Source organism: Chiloscyllium punctatum, chromosome 8 (genome assembly GCF_047496795.1).
Source record: "Chiloscyllium punctatum isolate Juve2018m chromosome 8, sChiPun1.3, whole genome shotgun sequence".
NCBI lineage: Eukaryota > Metazoa > Chordata > Chondrichthyes > Orectolobiformes > Hemiscylliidae > Chiloscyllium > Chiloscyllium punctatum.
In genome coordinates, this window is record NC_092746.1 from 87,440,077 (window position 1) to 87,459,156 (window position 19,080).

The following is a 19,080-nucleotide window of genomic DNA, read 5'->3' on the forward strand; positions in this document are numbered from 1 at the left end:
GTTGTTGGAGCTACACCAATCCAGGTAGGTGCGGGGGTGAGGGGGGGGGGGATGCTCCATCACTCTATCACTCTCCTGACTTGTGCCTTGTATATGGTGGATAAACTTTGGGCTGTCAGGAGGTGAATCACTCGCTGCAGTATCCCTAGTCTCTGACCTGCTCTTCTAGCCACTGTGTTTATGTTGTGAATCCAGTTGAGTTTCCGGTCAATGGTAACACCAAGGATGTTGACAGTAGGGGATTCAGTGATAGTAATACCGTTGAATGTCAAGGGGTGGTGGTTGGAGTGTTTCTTATTGGTGATGGCCATTGATGGCATTTGTGTGGCGCAAATGCACTTACCACTTGTCGACCCAAGTCTGAATATTGTCCCAATCTTGTTGCATTTGAGCATGGACTACTTCAGTATCTGAGGAGTAATGAACAGTACTGAACACTGTGCAATCATCAGTGAACATCCCCATTTCTGACCTTATGTCAGAGGGAAGGTCATTGATGAAGCAGCTGAAGATTGTTGTGCCTAGGACATTACCCTGAGGGACTCCTGCGGAGATATCCTGGAGCTGAGATGACTGACCCTCCATAACCACAACCATCTTCCTTTGTGCCAGGTATGACTGTAACCAGTAGAGTATTTGACCTCTGATACCCATAGATTCCAGTTTTGCAAGGACTCCTTGATGCCATACTCGGTCAAATATGGCCTTGATGTCAATAGCTGTCACTCTCACTTCACCTTGGAATTGAGCTCTTTTGTCCATGTTTGAACCAATGTTGTAATGAGATCAGGAGCTGAGTAACCCTGGTGAAACCCAAACTGAGCATCACTGAACAGGTTGTTGCTGAGCAGATGCTGTTTGATAGCATTGCTGATGACACCTTCCATCACTTTACTGCTGATAGAGAGTCAATTGATTGGGCAGTAATTGGCCAGGTTGGATTTATCCTGGCTTTTGTGTATAGGACATAGCTGGGCAATTTTCCACATTGTCGAGTAGATACTAATGTTGTAACCATACTGGAAGAGCTTCGCTAGGGGAGTGGCAAATTCTGGAGCACACTTCTTCAGTACTATTGCTGGAATGTTATCAGGTCCCATTGCTTTTGCAGTATCCAGTGTCTCCAGCCATTTCTTGATATCACGTGGAGTGAATCAAATTGGTTGGAGACTGGTATGTGATGCTGGGGACCAATGGAGGAGCCTGAGATGGATCATCCAGTCGGCACTTTTGACTGAAGATTGTGGCGAATGCATCGGCTTATCTTTTGCACTGATATGCTGGGCTCCTCCATCATTGAGGATGGGATATCTGTAAGGTATGATTTCGTAAAAATGACTATATCAGGCTGTTACTTGACTAGTCTATGAGACAGCTCTCCCAATTCCGGCACAGACCCCCAGAGGTTGGTAAGGAGGACTTTACATGGTCAACTAGGGTGTTTGTGTTTTTGCCGTTGTCTTTTCCAGTTTCAAGGTTGATGCCAGGTAGTCAGTTTGGTTTCATTTCTTTGTTGTGACTTTCTAGCAATTGATACAACTGAGTGGCTTGCCAGGCCATTTCAGAGGGCATTGAGAGTCAACCATATTGCTGTGTCTCTGGAGTCACATGTAGGCCAGACCAGGAAAGGATGGCAGATTTCCTTCTCTAAAGGACATTAGTGAACCAGATGAGTTTTTTCAACAATTGGAAATGGCTTTATGGTCATCAGTCAACCCTTAATTCCAGATTTTCTTTATTGAATTCAAATCCCACCATCTACCGTGGCAGGATTAGAACCCAGTTCCCCAGTATGTTATTCTGGGTTTCTGGATTAATAGTCGAGTGAGAATACCACTAGGCCATCGCCTCCCCTCTGTTGTGCAATGATGGTGGAGGGAATGAATATTGAAGGTATTTGATTGGGATCCAATCACGTGAGCTGCTTTCTCCTGGATGGTGTCAAGTTTCTTGTATATTACTAGAGCTGTACTCATTCAGGTGAGCCGAGAGTATTCAATCGGACTGTTGACTTATCCCCTGGCAATGCCATTGAGAAGTCAGGAGGTGAGATACTTACAACAGAATTCCCAGCCTCTGACCTGTTCTTGTTTAGTTCTTGGTTAACAGTGAATCCTCAGGATGCTGACCAATTCAGTGATGAAAATGCCATCAAACGTCATGAGAGATGGTTGGATACTCTCTTGTTGGAGATGGTCATTGACTAGCATGTATAGGGCATGAATGTGACTTAATATTGACAATAAAGGATATTCTATTTTATTCTATTTTGACTGAATGCAACATTGAGTCCATAAGGCTGTCAAATGCCAAGATAAATCATGAGATACTGTTCGCTAATGCTCTTTAGGGAAGGAAATCTGCCTCCTTACCTAGTCGAGCCTACATGTGAGTCCAGAGACACAGCAATATGGTTGGCTCCCAATGCCCTCTGAAATGGCCTGGTAAGTCACTCAGCTGTATCAATCGCTAGAAAGTCACAAAAAAGAATTGAAACCAGACTGACCACCTGGCATTGACCTTGGAACTGGAAAAGACAACGGCAACTTGCGTTGACCTTCATTGGAAAATGTAACTTGCCACTGACAGAGAAGTCTGGAAGAGAGCAAAGTAATGATTTAAAATGACAAATGATACAAAGCTCAGGCTCATGTTTGTGGATTGAATGGAGATATTCCATAAAGTAGACACACCAACTTGTGTTTGCTCTCACCAGTGTAGAGGAGGCCACATCTTGCTTTTGTATTAGCTTGTTACACTCATGTAAATCTAGATCACCTTAAACTATCATCTGATAGAAGATGCTCATGAAGCAAACTTTTAAAAGTTATATACGACTGACACTTTGAAATATCTTTAACTGTGATCTAGGCAAAGCTGACTTAATATATGCTGTCAATCCAGAATCCCCCTGAAGACAGCAAAAATATCAAATGTGGTGGAAACAGTTGAGAAAATAATAGTTAATGCAAAACTGGAGCAGTAATACGCTGCTCTATCTGATGTACACCTTCATAGATAGGATTATAAACATTGACTGACCTAATTAAGTAGTTTCTGATGCCCTTTTTATTGCAGTCAGAATACAGATGATAGTAAGGCCAGTTTTATTTGTGACGTTAATGTATTTGATTGAAGTTATCTGCTTTACAAGGTCAAGGTTTCCCTGGGATTTTGAAAGGCCATTTTTCCTTTAAATCTTTACAGCATCAATCATTTGATACAAATTGTTGATGTATTAAAAGGGACCATAAAAATCTTTGGCAAGGTTGCGTTCAGATGTTTACAAATATATAATGAAACTATGCACACTTTGTTGACATTCCCATCACATTTACAAATGATGTTACCATGACAAAGTGACAACATTAGGGGTAATTTTAACCACAAAAGCTGGTTGGTATGGATTTGTAGGATGTTAAAATCTTTAAAATCTCAAATTAGCCTTGAAAAACATCTGACTTTAACAGAGGCCAGATAAGGGGTAGTGGAATCAATCACCTCCCAAGAGGTAAGTCGTTCAGTTAAGTATTTAGTTTGTGTCAGATTTTATCTTGCTTCCAGCTTTAACACTTCCCAGGTGGGTGTCTGAACCTCAGAACACTCAGTACCTAAAAGGAGACAGGCCCTACAGTGTGGAAGTTATGTATGTCCAGCATCACCTCCATGCTAAGTGGAGCAAAAGTCCTCTCCTCCATGAAAACAATCCTTGCTATTGGACCCTCCTCTCAATTGAAACTCAGGTCCCCAAATATTTCCCCACAAACACCGACAATGCCCAACCACTGACCTTTCCTGTGTTACTGAACCCACATCTCTATGTCTGATCTTTCTCTGACCTCCACAGTCAGCACTGCTGCCTCACAGCGCCTGAGACGCGGGTTCAATTCCCGCCTCAGGCGACTAACTGTGTGGAGTTTGCATGTTCTCCCCGTGTCTGCGTGGGTTTCCTCCGGGTGCTCCGGTTTCCTCCCACAGTCCAAAGATGTGCAGGCCAGGTGAATTGGCCATGCTAAATTGCCCATAATGTTAGGTAAGGGGTAAATGTAGATGTAGGGGTATGGGTGGGTTACGCTTCGGCGGGGCGGTGTGGACTTGTTGGGCCGAAGGGCCTGTTTCCACACTGTAAGTAATCTAATCTAATCTAATCTAATCATCCCGTCCTGAAACTCCAAGCCACAATGGATGGACACCCATCCCTTGCAACATCTCCACCTCCTCCTTGTAAATTCACCCAAGCAGAGAGCAAGATCATTACTTCTCTGGTCCCTTGTCTTTCATACCAAGAGAATAAAACTTGTCAAATACTTTTTCATCAACTCCTGTGCCCCTTAAAACCTTGTTCTGTAAATCTGGCATAAGTCATTTATTTGGAATGCTTGGCAGTGAGGAAAAGAATGAGATTAGATTGACATGTATTCTTTTCTGAAATTATATTCTAGAATGAATACCTGAATGAAAATGTAGATGCTCGTCTAGTTGAATATGAAGACAATCGACCACTGCTGGACATGTTTCTACAGAAACCTGTGGGCCTTCTGTCACTGCTGGATGAAGAAAGTCGCTTTCCTCAAGCCACTGACCATACACTTGTAGGCAAGTTCTCATAAAGTAGAACACTCTGCAACTTGTAGGTAATAAAAAAGAAACACAGCTATTTTTTATTACAGGAGACATCATTAAGATGGTGTGCTCATTTTGGCAAGTTTCGAGGTCATTTTATCACCGTGTCTCAGACACGCCTCATAGATTCTAAATGTACTTTTGTTCTTAAGTTTTAAACAATCAGGCAATTACATTAACAAAATGCACTTTGTCAACAGGGAAGTTCGAAGACAATCTCAAGTCAAATTATTTCTGGAGACCAAAAACGGTTGACTTAAGTTTTGGAATTAATCATTATGCAGGAAAGGTGAGTGGCAGTCATACATCAAAAATATTCAATGATTACAGCTCAACACATAAATGGTGCAATTAATCAAATGATCATCATGAATGGCTGGTCAAGAGGGTTTTTGTAGAACACTGATAGTATCCCTACTTCTCAATCAGACAGTCAGGGTTCAAGTCCAATCTATTCCAGAGACGTGGGTGGCATGATGGCTCAATGGTTAGCACTGCTGCCTCACAGTTCAGGGACCTGGGTTTGATTCCGTCCTTGGCTAACTGTGTGGAGTTTGCAGATTATCCCCGTGTGGGTTTCCTCTGGGTGCTCTGGTTCCCTCCCACGGTCCAAAGATGCGCAGGTTAGGTGGATTGGCCATGCTAAATTGCCAAGGATAGGTGGGTTAGTCACAGTAAATTCATGGATTGGTTGTGGGATGAATGCTCTTTGGAGTGTTGGTGGGGACTTGATGGGCCAAATGGTCTGTTTCCATGCTGTAGGGATTCTATGTGATGTACCATGTTAAAACAGGTTGATGAACAATGTATTTTGTATGGATAGCCATAGATATCACAATATCTCACCTCAGGATTGTTTCCTGCTGTTTGCCATAGCTTTCTGCTCTTTCTTCCACAAATCTTCCTGGCACAGACTCTCAGCCCTAGATATTTGTGTATACCGATAGCATGAGCATCCACATTGTGAGTCTCATGGTTCACCATTCCAGGACCTCAAACGTATTGTTGCTGAGCCAGTAAATTACATATTATTGCTGGTAGCTTCGTTGTGAAACAGGATTGATGATCAGCTATCTATGATGGCACTACGGTCTTTCATTGATATGGTGAAGGGGGATCAGCTGGGATGGTAGGCAACAACTAGAATGGAGGAAGCAGTGTGGGTGGGGATTTAGTGGAGGGAGGATGAGCAGTGAATAATGGCAATCAGGAGGCATGAATGATCAGAGATTGGAGGTCAGGGGTCCTTATGTTCTTTGTATTTGAAGAAGATCGCCCCAGCTGTTATTAGCTTAACATTTCAGTAAGTATTTTCCAAAAACTCACTTTGATGGCAATTACAATAAGGGCTACCTGTTGGGCTGCAGCCAGACCTAATTTTCTTATGTGCAACTCATGCTCGTTGCCAAACTAATCATCATCAGCTCCTCATTAGGCCTCCTGTTTGTATAACATATTTGTGAAGAGGGTGATCACTTTTCGGTGGATGACACCTCTTAGTGACAGAATGTAGATGAGGAAGACAACAGACCCAAGGATAAACCCCGAGTGACCTTAGGAAGAAAGTCCATTGTTACAGATGTTCTAACTATCTATGTAATATAACATTGAGCCTGGTTTTTCCATTTGTTCGAGAGGAATGTATTGTTGTTTTAATTTAACCGACCAATTAAGTTCAAACAATCTAACTCTCAAATCTTCCCCCAATGTGGAGATGAGCAGGGCACTAATAGGGAAAGGATTGTGGCCCCTGAAATCCTCATCCCTGCTCTTGTTATTGAGTATTCTGACCACTATCTCCCCACAAGCCCTACTCCATGATTCTCTTCAATCAATCTCTTCCAAGTCACTTACCTTCCTGTTCCTGCTGGCCTTGAATGCTGTCAGCTGCTTAGGTCTCTGATGCTGCTGCTCAGAATCACTGAATAGAACATTACTGGCCCAAGAACTGAGTGACTGAAAAGCTCTCCCTCTAACTATATAGGAGCCCGATTGGCATTTTATCATGTTGTTTTATGCCACACGTTAAGTTTGAGTTGTCTACAGACTGATCAAGGAGAACTTCCTCTAGGTCTTGACTTCAAAGTAAGTCTATTTATTATCAATGATTATTAAATACTGCTATACATGGTAATCATACATTAAGGAAGGACAAATCTTCTTCTTTGTATGTCCCTGCCCCTAATGTAGTAGTCTGGTCTGGTGCAGAGATCAAGACAATTCTAATTCTGCCCACACTCTGGCATTTATAGTCAGTGATGTGCAGCTCTGTGACATCATCATGAGTTTGCTCCAGGGTCCAATTACCCTTCATAACATCTGTCCCCAAACCTTATTCCTGTCGTAAGCATCAATTATACATGCATCAAATGAGTTACTATAATTATTTTGTTCTACAAAATTCACTGTACATTTTTCCTTATCTTTCTTACCACCCCCAGGTCTTTGACTTGATTAATTTCTGCCAATAGTTGGGTTAGGAAAGCCTTTAACAAGGTATAGAAACATTTAAGATGAAGTTGATGATCTTGCATTTTCTCTGCTGGCTGCCATTAGATCAGAGATTCAATCGATCTTGCTGAATTTGCTTGCAGTGATGTAAACGCAGGAGCGTATTAGAATTACAAAATTTTTCTTCTACTTCATTAGTAACATTGGACACAATTGTCAGCTGCCCTAGGAAGGAATGAAGTATTCCATCCATACAATGTGGTTCTTCAAGTGAATCTCGTTCGCTTGCAGCATTGACATGTTCTTCAAGACTGGGCGCCAAGACATGAAAATACATGTTAGATTAGGAATGATTTGATTTACTGCACGATATGTTCTTCAGAACTGCAGCACATCATCGAGAAATTACCTCTTTTGGTGCAATGAGTTTTGTTTACAGCTAGATTATAACCAGTGTATTTAAAATAGCTTTGTCTTTACTGAAATGGAGTTTTGGAACGGCATCCTGGAACAAGATATTGTAGCACAGGATTACTTTGGATTTCATGCTGATGTTGTCACATATAGTATATTCCTGAAGAAGGGCTTATGCCCGAAACATCGATTCTCCTGCTCCTTGGATGCTGCCTGACCTGCTGCGCTTTTCCAGCAACACATTTTCAGCTCTGATCTTCAGCATCTGCAGTCCTCACTTTCTCCACATATGGTATATTGTTGTTCAAGTGAGATACTTGTCTCCTCTGGTCAGATGGGTAATTGTGCTTTATGTAGTCAGCAGTCTTTGTAGAATGTTCTATATTAAATGGAACTTTTGTTGTATTATGTTTCTTAAACAGTATTCCAAACTTTGTATTTAGTGCTACTTAGACTGCTCATTTGAGAGTTAGATCCTTTTCTAATTGAGAAAGTTCAGTGACTGACTTAACTAAGTGACCAATGATAACTCTGTCACAAATTAACTCCTTTACCCATTTGAAAAACTGCACGGTTCAGTTATTATATTGAGATTGTTAATTAATCTATCTACAGATTCTCCTGGAAGTCAATATCTGCTATTAAAGCATAAACCTGCTAGTGTCTCATTGGTCCTTGATGTGAAATATTGAGCAAAGGCCATTAGGAGGATATCAAACATAATGTTCTTCTCATTGATCTGTTGTCATGTGTTGTCTCACATGATCTGATATGCTTTTCATGTAATAGAGAAGTGTACGAACTTGTTCTGCACTCAATTTAGTGTATAGTGTTGAAGCATGCTGTTCAAAATCTTAGGAACAGTTCAAAGTTTGGGAGAAGATTTGTAGCTCGGGTGCTCGTTGTTGTGGTTCCCAGTTTGGCGAACAGAATCTTAGGAACAGTGCTTTCCAGATCTACCAATTTGCTGATGCATGAGTCAAATGAAACAAACAACTTGGATTTTTCTGATGAGGAGATCGGTTCAGGCATATGTTGTTGCATCAATTATTGATAGGCATGTCAATTGTTGATTATCTTCTCAATGTGCACAGTGATATTAAAATTTTAATCTCTTGTTTTGTTATAGAGTCATAGAGATGTACAGCATGGAAAGTGACCCTTTGGTCCAACTTGTCCATGCTGACCAGATATCCTAAATTAATCTAGTCCTTCTTGCCAGCATTTGGCCCATACCCCTCTAAATCTTTCCTATTCATAAACGCATTCAGATACCTTTTAACTGTTGTAATTGTACCAGCCTCCATTATTTCCTCTGGCAGCTCATTCCATACACACACCATCCTCTGTCTGAAAAAGTTGCCCCTTAGGTCCCTTTTAAATCTTTCCCCTCTCACCTTAAGCCTATGCCTTTTCATTTTGGACTCCCCCAGCCCAGGGAAAAGATCTTGCCTATTCGCCCTATCCATGCCCTTCATTATTTTATAAATCTCTATCAGGTCACTCCTCAGTCTCTGACGCTCCAGGGAAAGAAGCCCCAATTCTACTCAGCCCCTCCCGATAGCTCAAACCCTCCAACCCTGGCAACATCCTTGTAAACGTTTTCTTAACCCTTTCAAGTTTTGCAAAATCCTTCTTACAGCAGGGTTGTTGTTATTTTCTCTGTTAATTTTTATTGTTGCAATAATAAAAACGAGAGCCGTTGAAGTTTTTGCTCTCTTAAATGCTGTTTTCAAAGTAAAACTCCATTTTCCTTTGCATATCGATGTCTTAAAGATATTCATTTTCCAAGATGGCTGAAATATTTACAAAGTTCTGTGGGTAGAAGCTTTCTGAAAATATCTTCACTCAATAAGATTCAATTATTTTTAACTGCAGCGGAAATACCTGCCATGATATCATTGGGGATATATTTTTTCTGAATCCAAGGTACTTTCAGCACTGATTTCAACACCAAAGGCTCAAATTTGTGCTCTTTTTTTATTTGATGTTTCACATTTTAATAAGGTGTAAGGTAAGCCATATGTCAAGTGGTGGGTAGGTTGTAGGAGGGACAGTATTTACATGCATTTGGAAAGGCAAGGGCTGATTATAGATAGTCAGCATAGCTTTGTGCATGGAAAATCATGTCTCATTAACTTGATTGAGTTTTTTGAAGATGTGATTAAAAAAAATTAAAGGCAGAGTGGGGAGACGTTGTCTGCCTAGACTTCAGCAAAACGTTTGATCAGATTCTGTGTGGTAGACTGGTTAGTAAGGTTAGATCACATAGGATCCAGGAGGAGCTAGCCAATCGAATACAAATTGGCTTGAAGGTAGGTGACGGGATGGTGGTGGATGGTTGCTTTTCAGACTGGAGGCCTCTGACCAGTGATGTGTGAGAAGCATCAGTGCTAGGTCTACTGCTTTTTGTCATTTATATAAATGGTTTGGATGTGAACATAGGGTGCATGGTTATTAAGTTTGCAGATGACACCAAAATAGATGGTGTAGTGGACAGTGAAGAAGATTAACTCAGAATATAATGAGACCTTGATCGGATGGGCTAATGGGCCGAGGAGTGGTCAATGCAGTTTAATTTAGATAAATGTGAGGTTTTACATTTTGGTAAGGCAAATCAGGACAGGACTTCGACAGTTAATGGTAGAGCCCTGGGGAGTGTTCCCGAAGAAAGAGACCTAGGAGTGCAGTTGCATGGTTCCTTGAAAGTGGAGTCGCAGGTAGACAGGGTGGTGAAGAAGGCATTTTGCATAATGACCTTCATTGGTCAGAGCATTGAGTAAGAGTTGTGATGTCATATTGCAGCTGTACGGGACAATGGTGAAGCCACTTTTGGAATACTGCATATCATTCTGGTTGCTTTTCTGTGGTCAGGATGTTGTTAAATTTGAATGGATGCAGAAAAGATTGACAAGGATGTTGTCAGGACTGGAGCATTTGAGCTGAAAGGAGAGGCCAGATAGGCTGGGAGCTTTTTTCCTAGTGTATCAGAGGCTGAGGAGTGACCTTATAATGGTTTATAAAATCTTGAGGGGCTTGGATATGGTGAATATCCAAGGTCTATTTCCTAGGGTGACATAGATCTAAGGTAAGAGGGGAAATATTTGAAAAGGATCTGAGGGATAACTTTTTCATGCAGAGAGTGATGCATGTAAGGAACGAACTGCCAGAGGAAGTAGTGGAGGTGGGTGCAATTACACCATTTAAAAGGCATCTGAATGGTTACATGAATAGGAATGGTTTAGAGGGATATGGGCCAAATGCTGGCAAATAGGATTAGGTCAGATTGGTATTGGTATGTCTGGTCGACATGGATGAGTTGGACTGACGCTCTGTGATTCTATGACTGTTAAACAAAATTGCTAAAACTGCCTAATTGTTGAATATAACTTTGAATTTGTTGTTCAAACTTTCAAAATGACAAATATTTCACTAAAATCACTTAGGATTTTAATACTTTGAGCAGAAATAATAATTTTTATTGCTTTTTTCTTTTTCTGATTGATTTTCTTTGAGTCTGTACCTGAAGAACTAAATTAACTTGCTTTTGTTAAATTTGTCATTGAGGAGTTTGAAATTTGTTAATTTCACTGTTCGAAGTCTTAACTGTGGTTCATTGTCTCGGTTTTTTTGGATGTAATGAAAACCTTTTATATGTCCCTTCAGTCATGAGATTGAATCTGCTTTTTGTATCCAGTAATCGATCCCTTTTTGCATACTTGATACAAATTTTCCCTCTTAGCTGCTAATGAGCTATTACAGCTCTTATTGTTTTCTTAAAGGAGTGTTGTTTCTATTACTGTCTGTTAAAGTTTTGAGACTTACAGTACTCTGGTAGTTTATCTGGAAGAGTGTCTATTCAAAGATGTTTCCTTTCAGCTTCCTGTTCACTCTGGAGCTTTGCTGACTTGTAGCTGGTCTTAAACCTTTACTCATTATTTTTAATTTTTAAAAATTATTCTACTCTCTAAACAATGTCTCTTCTGTTTTTTTTGACCTTCACTGCTGCAACATTTCCTGGTAGATCAGATCTGCCAGCATCTTCCATCACGTGGCTTGAAGCCACACCATGGGTTGGGTTCTTTACAGATTGGGTGAGGAGAAGGATATGTCAAGGACTCTCTTCAAGCTCCAATCTCAAAATAACACCATTCATTCAGGGCTGTTATACATGGTAATCCTAGATATCCCATGTTCTGACTTACCGTTACATTAGTTTAGGATTAATCTATCTTCATCATGTGTTCTTGTCCATAACGAAGTCTGGTTTGTTACAAGGATCTAGACTAGGCAAAAGTGAGGACTGCAGATGCTGGAGACCAGAATTTAGATCAGAGTGATGCTGGAAAACAACAGCAGGTCATTCAGCATCTGAGGAGCAGGAAAATCGACGTTTCGGGTAAAAGTCCTTCATCAGGATCTAGACTGTCTAACTCTGCCCAGACTATGGTATTAATACTCAGTGATATGAAGTACCATGACATCCTCATAATATTATTCCAGGTTACATGTCAATTGGCACATGATTTGTGGGGTTTTTTTGTGCTGGTGGTCATGAATAGAAGAATGTCCATTCTTACATTCTTACATTTCATCACTCTTGGCCTAAATTGACAAATTAGCCAAATTGGCAGACACCTGGCAAATGAATTTCATTGCAAAGAAATATGAGTAATGCATTTTGATAGAAGAAACATGCAGAAACAATACAGGTTCAATAGTACAACTTTGAGAGGAATACAAGAGAGGGAGAGAGAGAGAGAGATCTTGGAGTTCATGTGCATAATTCTCTGAAAATTGCCAGGCAAGTTGAAACAATTATTAACGAGGCTAGTAGGATCCTTGGGTTTATAAAAGTGGCATATAGTGGCATAAAAGCAAGGAAATGATGCTACATGTCTACAAACCATTGGTCAGACCACATTTAGAGTTCAGTCTTCAGTTTGGTACCTTATTTAAGAAAAGACATTAGAGTCCTGAAGAGAATGAAATGGAGATCTACTGGAATGATACCAAGAATGAGGGATTTTAGAATCAAGGAGAGATTGGAGAAAATGGGCTTGTCCTACTCAGAGGAGGTGTAGGTGACCTTATTAAGGTGTTCAATTGAATTCAATATGAACAATTTTGACCGGGTAAAGAAGGTTATTCTGTTTCCATGCATGGGTTTGTCTCTGACTAAGGAGTCACAATTTCAAGATTGTCAGCAAGAGAGCTAGGACTGAGATGAGCTTAAACTTCTTTACTCAGACAGTTGTCAGGATTTGGAATAGGCTGCCTGGGAGAGAGGTGGAGGCAGATTCCATATGAGGTTTTGAATGAGAGCTGGATATTTATTTGAAAGTGATACATTTGGAGGATTACAGAGATAGAGCTAGAGAATGGGACTACTGGGTAGCTCTTTCAGGAGCCAGAATAGTCACAATGGGTTGATTGGCCTCCTGTGCTGCAAACCTCTATGATCCGAAATGTTCATTTCTGAGTGCGGAACCTGTAGTGATTAGAACCAGGAGGACCTCATTGACTATGAGGTTTTTGTTTGGAGTTGTTAACTCAGATCAATCAGCAAAGCCTTAAGCTGACCAATATAACCAGGAGATTAGAATCTCCTCAGTTGAGGACTGACTCAGAGTTGGCTGGTCACTTGGCCGGTGTGCACTGTGCACTGGTAACAGGACCCGGCCTCTGTGCAGCTATTTCAGAACCCCAGGAAATTCTCCAGTACTATGAAGAAACTTGTTCACTGGAATCCTTACACTAGTTAAACAGTCACAAACCCTTATGCTGCTTTCCACACAAACCAACAGAAGACTTTGACATATTTCACATATAGGCTTGTCAATCCCAGTCTGAAGGAGAACTCAAGGGGGAGGGTGAACAGCCAGTTGTCGTGATGCATATAGGCACAACTGATTTACATAAAAAATGGGATGAGGTCCTACAAGCAGAATTTAGGGAGTTAGGAGCCAAGTTAAAAAGTAGGACCTCAGAGGTAGTAATCTCAGGATTGCTACCAGTGTCATGCGCCAGTCAGAGTAGGAATGATAGAATAAGCACAATGAATGCGTAGCTTAAGAGATGGTGTGGGAAGGAGGGGTTCCGATTTTGAGGACATTGGGATCGGTTCTGGGGGAGGTGGGACTATTACAAAGTCCTTGAGGTTGGTTTTGCTAATGCTGTTGGGGATGGCTTAAACTAATGTGGCAGGGAGATAGGAACCAAATAAGATTAGAGGACAGTAAGGAATCAGTAACTAAAACCTGTAAGGAACCAGATAATGAAGTCAGCATGACTAAGGGAAGAGGAGGCAGGGAGCAGATGCGGAATGCAAAGAGACTGGTGGTCTGAGGTGCACTTGTTTTAAAGCAAGAAGTACATTATTGCTATTACTGAGACTTGGTTGAGGGAAAGGCGTGATTGGCAATTACATATCCCAGGATATCAATGCTTCAGGCGGGACAGAGAGAGAGGTAAAAGGGGTGAAGGAGTTGCATTACTGGTGAAAGAAGATATCACAGTTGTGCTGAAAGAGGGCATTATGGAGGACTCGAGCAGTGAGGCAATATGGGCAGAGCTCAGAAATAGGAAGGATGCAGTAACAAAGTTGGGGCTGTACTAAAGGCCTCCCAACAGCGAACTTGAGATAGAGGTGCAAATATGTAAACAGATCATGGGAACATGTAGGAGAAACAGGGTAGTGGTGATAGGAGATCTTAATTTTCCCAACATTGACTGGGATTCACTTAGTGTTCGAGGTCAGGTTGGAGCAGAATTTGCAAGGAGCATCCGGGAGGGTTTTCTAGACTGATATTAAATAGTCCAACTTGGGAAGGGGCCATACTGGACCTGGTGTCAGGAAATGAGGAATTAAGAAGGCTAAAAGGGGTCATGAGATATCTTTAGCAAACAGGGTCAAGGAAAGCCTTTTATTCATAGATAAGGAGGCAGCACGGTTGCTCAGTGGTTAGCACTGCTGCCTCACAGCACCAGGGACCCGGGTTCAAATCCCGCCTCAGGCAACAGTCTGTGTGGAGTTTGCATATTCTCCCAGAGTCTGCGTGGGTTTCCTCCGGGTGCTCCGGTTTCCACCCACAGACCAAAGATGTGCAGGTTGGGTGAATTGGCCATGCTAAATTGCCCATAGTGTTAGGTGCAGAGGTAAATGTATGGGAATTGGTCTGGGTGGGTTGGTCTTCGGAGGGTTGGTGTGGACTTGTTGGGCCAAAGGGCCTGTTTCCACACTGTAAGGAATCTAATCTAATCTAAGGAGCAAGTGGGTAACTGGAGAAAGGATTGGTCCACTCAAGGACAAAGGGGGAAAGATATGTGTGGAGTCAGAGAAAATGTGTGAGATTCTTAATGAGTTACTTTGCATCTGTATTCAACGAGGAGAGGGACATGACGGATGTTGAGGTTAGTGATAGATCTTTGATTATTCTAGGTCAAGTCGGCATAAGGAGGGAGTAAGTTGTGGATGTTCTAAAAGGCATTAAGGTTGACAAGTCCCCAGGTCTGGGTGGGATCTACCCCAGGTTACTGAGGGAGCGAGAGAGGAAATAGCTGGGGCTTTAACAGATTTCTTTGCGTATCCTTGAACATGGGTGAGGTCCCAGAGGATTGGAGAATTGCTAATGTTGTCCCTTAGTTTAAGAAGGGTACCAGGGATACTCCAGGTGATTATAGACCGGTTAGCCTGACATCAGTGGTGGGGATGTTTCTGGAGAAGATACTGAGGAATAGGATCTATTCCCATTTGGAAGAAAATGGGCTAATCAGTAATGGTCAGCATGGTTTTGTGCAGGGAAGGTCATGTCTTACAAACTTAATAGAATTCTTTGAGGAGGTGACAATGTTGACTGATGGAGGAAAGGGCTGTATTTGTCACATCCATGAACTTTAGTAAGGCATTTGATAAGGTTCCCCATGATAGGCTGATGCAGAAGGTGAAGTCTTATGGGGTCCAGGGTGTTCTAGCTAGATGGATAGAGAACTGGCTGGGCAACAGGAGACAGAGAGTAGTAGTGGAAGGGAGTTTCTCAAAATGGAGACTTGTGACCACAGATCTGTGCTGGGTCAACTGTTGTTTGTGATATATAAAAATGATTTGGAGGAAGGTATCAGTTGCCTGATTAGCAAGTTTGCAGATGACACCAAGACTGTTAGAGTAGGAGATAGTGAAGGGGTCTGTCAGACAATATAGCAGAATATAGATGGATGGAGAGATGGGCAGAGAAATGGCAGAGGAGTTCAACCCGGGCAAATGTGAGGTGACACATTTTGGATGTTCCAAATCAAGAGCGAACTATACAGTAAATAGAAAAGTCATGGGGAAAATTGACATACAGAAAGATCTGGGTATTTGGGTCCATTGTTCCCTGAAGGTGACAATGCAGGTCAGTAAAGTGGTCAAAAAGACATATGGCATGCTTCCTTTCATTGGACAGGGTTTTGAGTACAAGAGTTGGCAGGTCATGTTACAGTTGTATAGGACTATGGTTCGGCCACATTTGGAATACTGTGTACAGTTCTGTTCGCCACATTACCAAAAGAAGGTGGATGCTTTGGAGAGGGTGCAGAGGATGTTGCCTGGTGTGGAGGGTGCTTGCTACGAAAAGGGGTTGAACAGATTAAGATTAGTTTCATTAGAAAGACAGAGGTTGAGGGAGGACTTGATTGAGGTCTACAAAATCATGACAGGTATAGACAGGTTGGATAGCAAGAAGCTTTTTCCCCAGAGTGGGGGAGTCAATTACGAGGGGTCACGAGTTCAAAGTGAGAGGGGAAAGGTTTAGGGGAGATATGCCTGGAAAGTTCTTTACGCAGAGGGTGGTGGGGGCATGGAACGCGTTGCCAGAGGAAGTGGTAGAGGCAGGAATAATAGCGTCATTTAAGATGTATCTCAACAGATACATGAATGGACAGGGAGCAAAAGGATACAGATCCTTAGAAAATAGGTGGCAGATTTAGGTCGAGGATCTGGATCGGCACAGACTTGGAGGGCCGAAGGGCCCGTTCCTGTGCTGTAATGTGCTTTGTTCTTTAACTCCAAGACAGGTTGTCCAATTGGGTGCACTTTCCATTTTGGGTAAAGTCAGGTGGATAAACATCAAAATCCTAAAAGTCTTTGAAGGGGCTTTGTTGATTTGTTCATCACCTTCACAAAAAAGTGGCTCTTTATACAATTGCAATACAATGAGGAATAACAATTAATAAGGAAATAAACACATTAAACCACAGATGGTGGTAATTTTCACAGCTGCTGAATCACTGATTAGTATCGGGATGTCTTCTTCCTCTGCTGTTCTGTGCCAGACTAACACATAATCTAAAAATATTTGCTACTCAGTGTACAATTTAGTCACCTTTTGCGGCAAACCACATCACAGCAGAGTAGTGGGTTTGTTTCGTGAATAATTTGTGCATAACTGCTTTACGTCAGTTTTATATTGGAAACTCAGTACGTGTGAATTTGCTCTATTATTTACATAGTCCTCAAGATATAGGCCCAAATTCTCCAGTGCATGCTTACTCAAGTGGCAGCAATTTCCTTTATTTACGTAAAGTCTAGATGCAGCACAACATGGTAGCAAAATCTATGAGATGTCAGGAGTTTAAAAGTAAGCTTTTATTCCTACTTTCCCTAGTCTGTCAAATTTACTCTGGATATCAATAACCCAAGGTATACCCAATTGTTTTGTAGTGAAGTAAGGTGCACTACAACATACTGCAACAATAATAATACATCACAAGCTTACCCATATAATGCTAGTGACCCACTTTATGTGGACATATCTTAGGATCAAGATTAGAGTGGTGCTGGAAAAGCACAGCAGGTCAGGCAGCATCTGATGAGCAGCAAAATCGACATTTCAGGCAAAAGCCTTTCATCCAGATGAAGGGCTTTTGCGAATCGTCGATTTTCCTGCTCCTTGGATGCTGCCTGACCTGCAGTGCTTTTCCAGCACTACTCTAATCTTGATTCTAATCTCCAGAATCTGTGGTACCCACTTCTGCCTATATCTTAGGATCAGACAGAAAGAGATAATCAGCCTGCTCCATCCTAACCTCCAGTCATATATCAGGTGTTTTCTGTTCCTGAGCTATCTAACTTTCTGAGGCACATGCTTTTAAACTCCTTCCCATGCAAGCAACTTGTGTGATCAATCGTTGACACTGTCCAGTCTTTAGCAATTGATCAATTGGCTACTGGCAAACATCACAAGTCAATCACGTCTACTCTGGCCAGTTGACTTTTCATTCATTAGGACATCTGTACGTTTGTCCTGGAAAGAGATTTATCTCTTGGCTTTAACAAACCTTGGCCCCCAGGCCAGCCATTCACACCCAGCCAATTTCCTTATAGTTCTTTTGTATTATCTAATCAACTGGATGATATTCACACAACACCATCCTGTGATCGACTACACTGTGTTTTGCTGGCAAATGGTTACCTGCTGAGTTACAATACCTGTTTAGAAAATACAGAAAGCACTTAAGGCACCATCTGACCAATTGACCTTTCAATAGGGCAAGCTTCACATGCTTTTTTTTTCTCATTTTGGCTGACTCCACAAATTTAGGATTACTACAATTATGATTTTCTTGTTATGACTTTAAGTCTGTTACTATTGTCTGCTCTGTGTGAGGCCAACATGCACCCAGTCTCAGGGCATTTGGAGATTTCCAGATTCCATCCCTCTCTGCACTCAGCAGGATTAAGTAGCTGAAATAAGATTCCCAGTGGGCACACTCCTGTGCTTCAGAATTATGGAAAAGGAATAGCAAAACCAAAGGGGCGTGAGGCAGCAAGGCAGAAGATTATCACTCACTTACTGTTATCCTTCCTGGTCACACAAGGAAAACTTGGGCACAAACATCAATGTTCAGCATCAATAGGATTGAGGGAATTCCAAGGAAATATCTCAGATGAGAAAGTGTGCATGGATTACACAATCATTGACAGGTTATAAGCATTGAATTTGAAGCTATATACATTTTTGTCCAAAAAATATACATGCCTCTCAACCTTATCAGCATGAATACTTCTTAAGGGAATGGTTGCTCAGGGAACTTTTAAACATTATAATGAAAATGGACTTCTGGTTCTTCAGGGTTTAAGGGTCTGAAAGGGTTTGTGCAGAGCACTGCATTAAGTACTGCCCAATATGATGATGATATGTGGATTCAGGCGAGAGAACAGCTTAGGATCTCGAAGGAGTAAGGCCTAATATCAAGGTCTCCTTTATAGTCTCAGTATTAATGTCTGTCAAATTACTGTAACATGTGCCTAATTTCAACCATGCAATAAACTGCACCTTCTTTATGACCATAAGCTCTGCTTTTTCAACTATTAGTTGGTTTTCCTCTGCCATACTAGACTAAGCAGACCCCCTTAAATCACAACATTTAAAGATGAGCAACAGTTCACACAGCAGAATGATCTAACTATTCATGCAACATAACCAGTGTTGGATGGTTTGAACTATAGGGAGAGGCTCAATAGACTGGGGCTATTTTCCCTGGAGCATTAGATGCTGACAGGTGACCTTATAGAAGTTTATAAAGTCCTGAGGGGCATGGATAGGGTGAACA

At 41.6% G+C, this 19,080-nt stretch overlaps 1 protein-coding gene across 4 annotated transcripts in view; it reads left to right on the forward strand.

Annotated features, from left to right (window-relative positions):
- The window catches only part of myo3a (myosin IIIA), a 444,520-nt gene that overhangs the window by 266,937 nt on the left and 158,503 nt on the right, over positions 1-19,080 (forward strand). For all 4 annotated transcript variants that reach the window (XM_072575981.1, XM_072575982.1, XM_072575984.1 and 1 more), the window contains exons 20-21: positions 4,443-4,596; positions 4,824-4,912. In XM_072575981.1, coding sequence (XP_072432082.1) covers positions 4,443-4,596; positions 4,824-4,912 — 243 coding nt within the window. The remainder of the gene's footprint in view (positions 1-4,442; positions 4,597-4,823; positions 4,913-19,080) is intronic.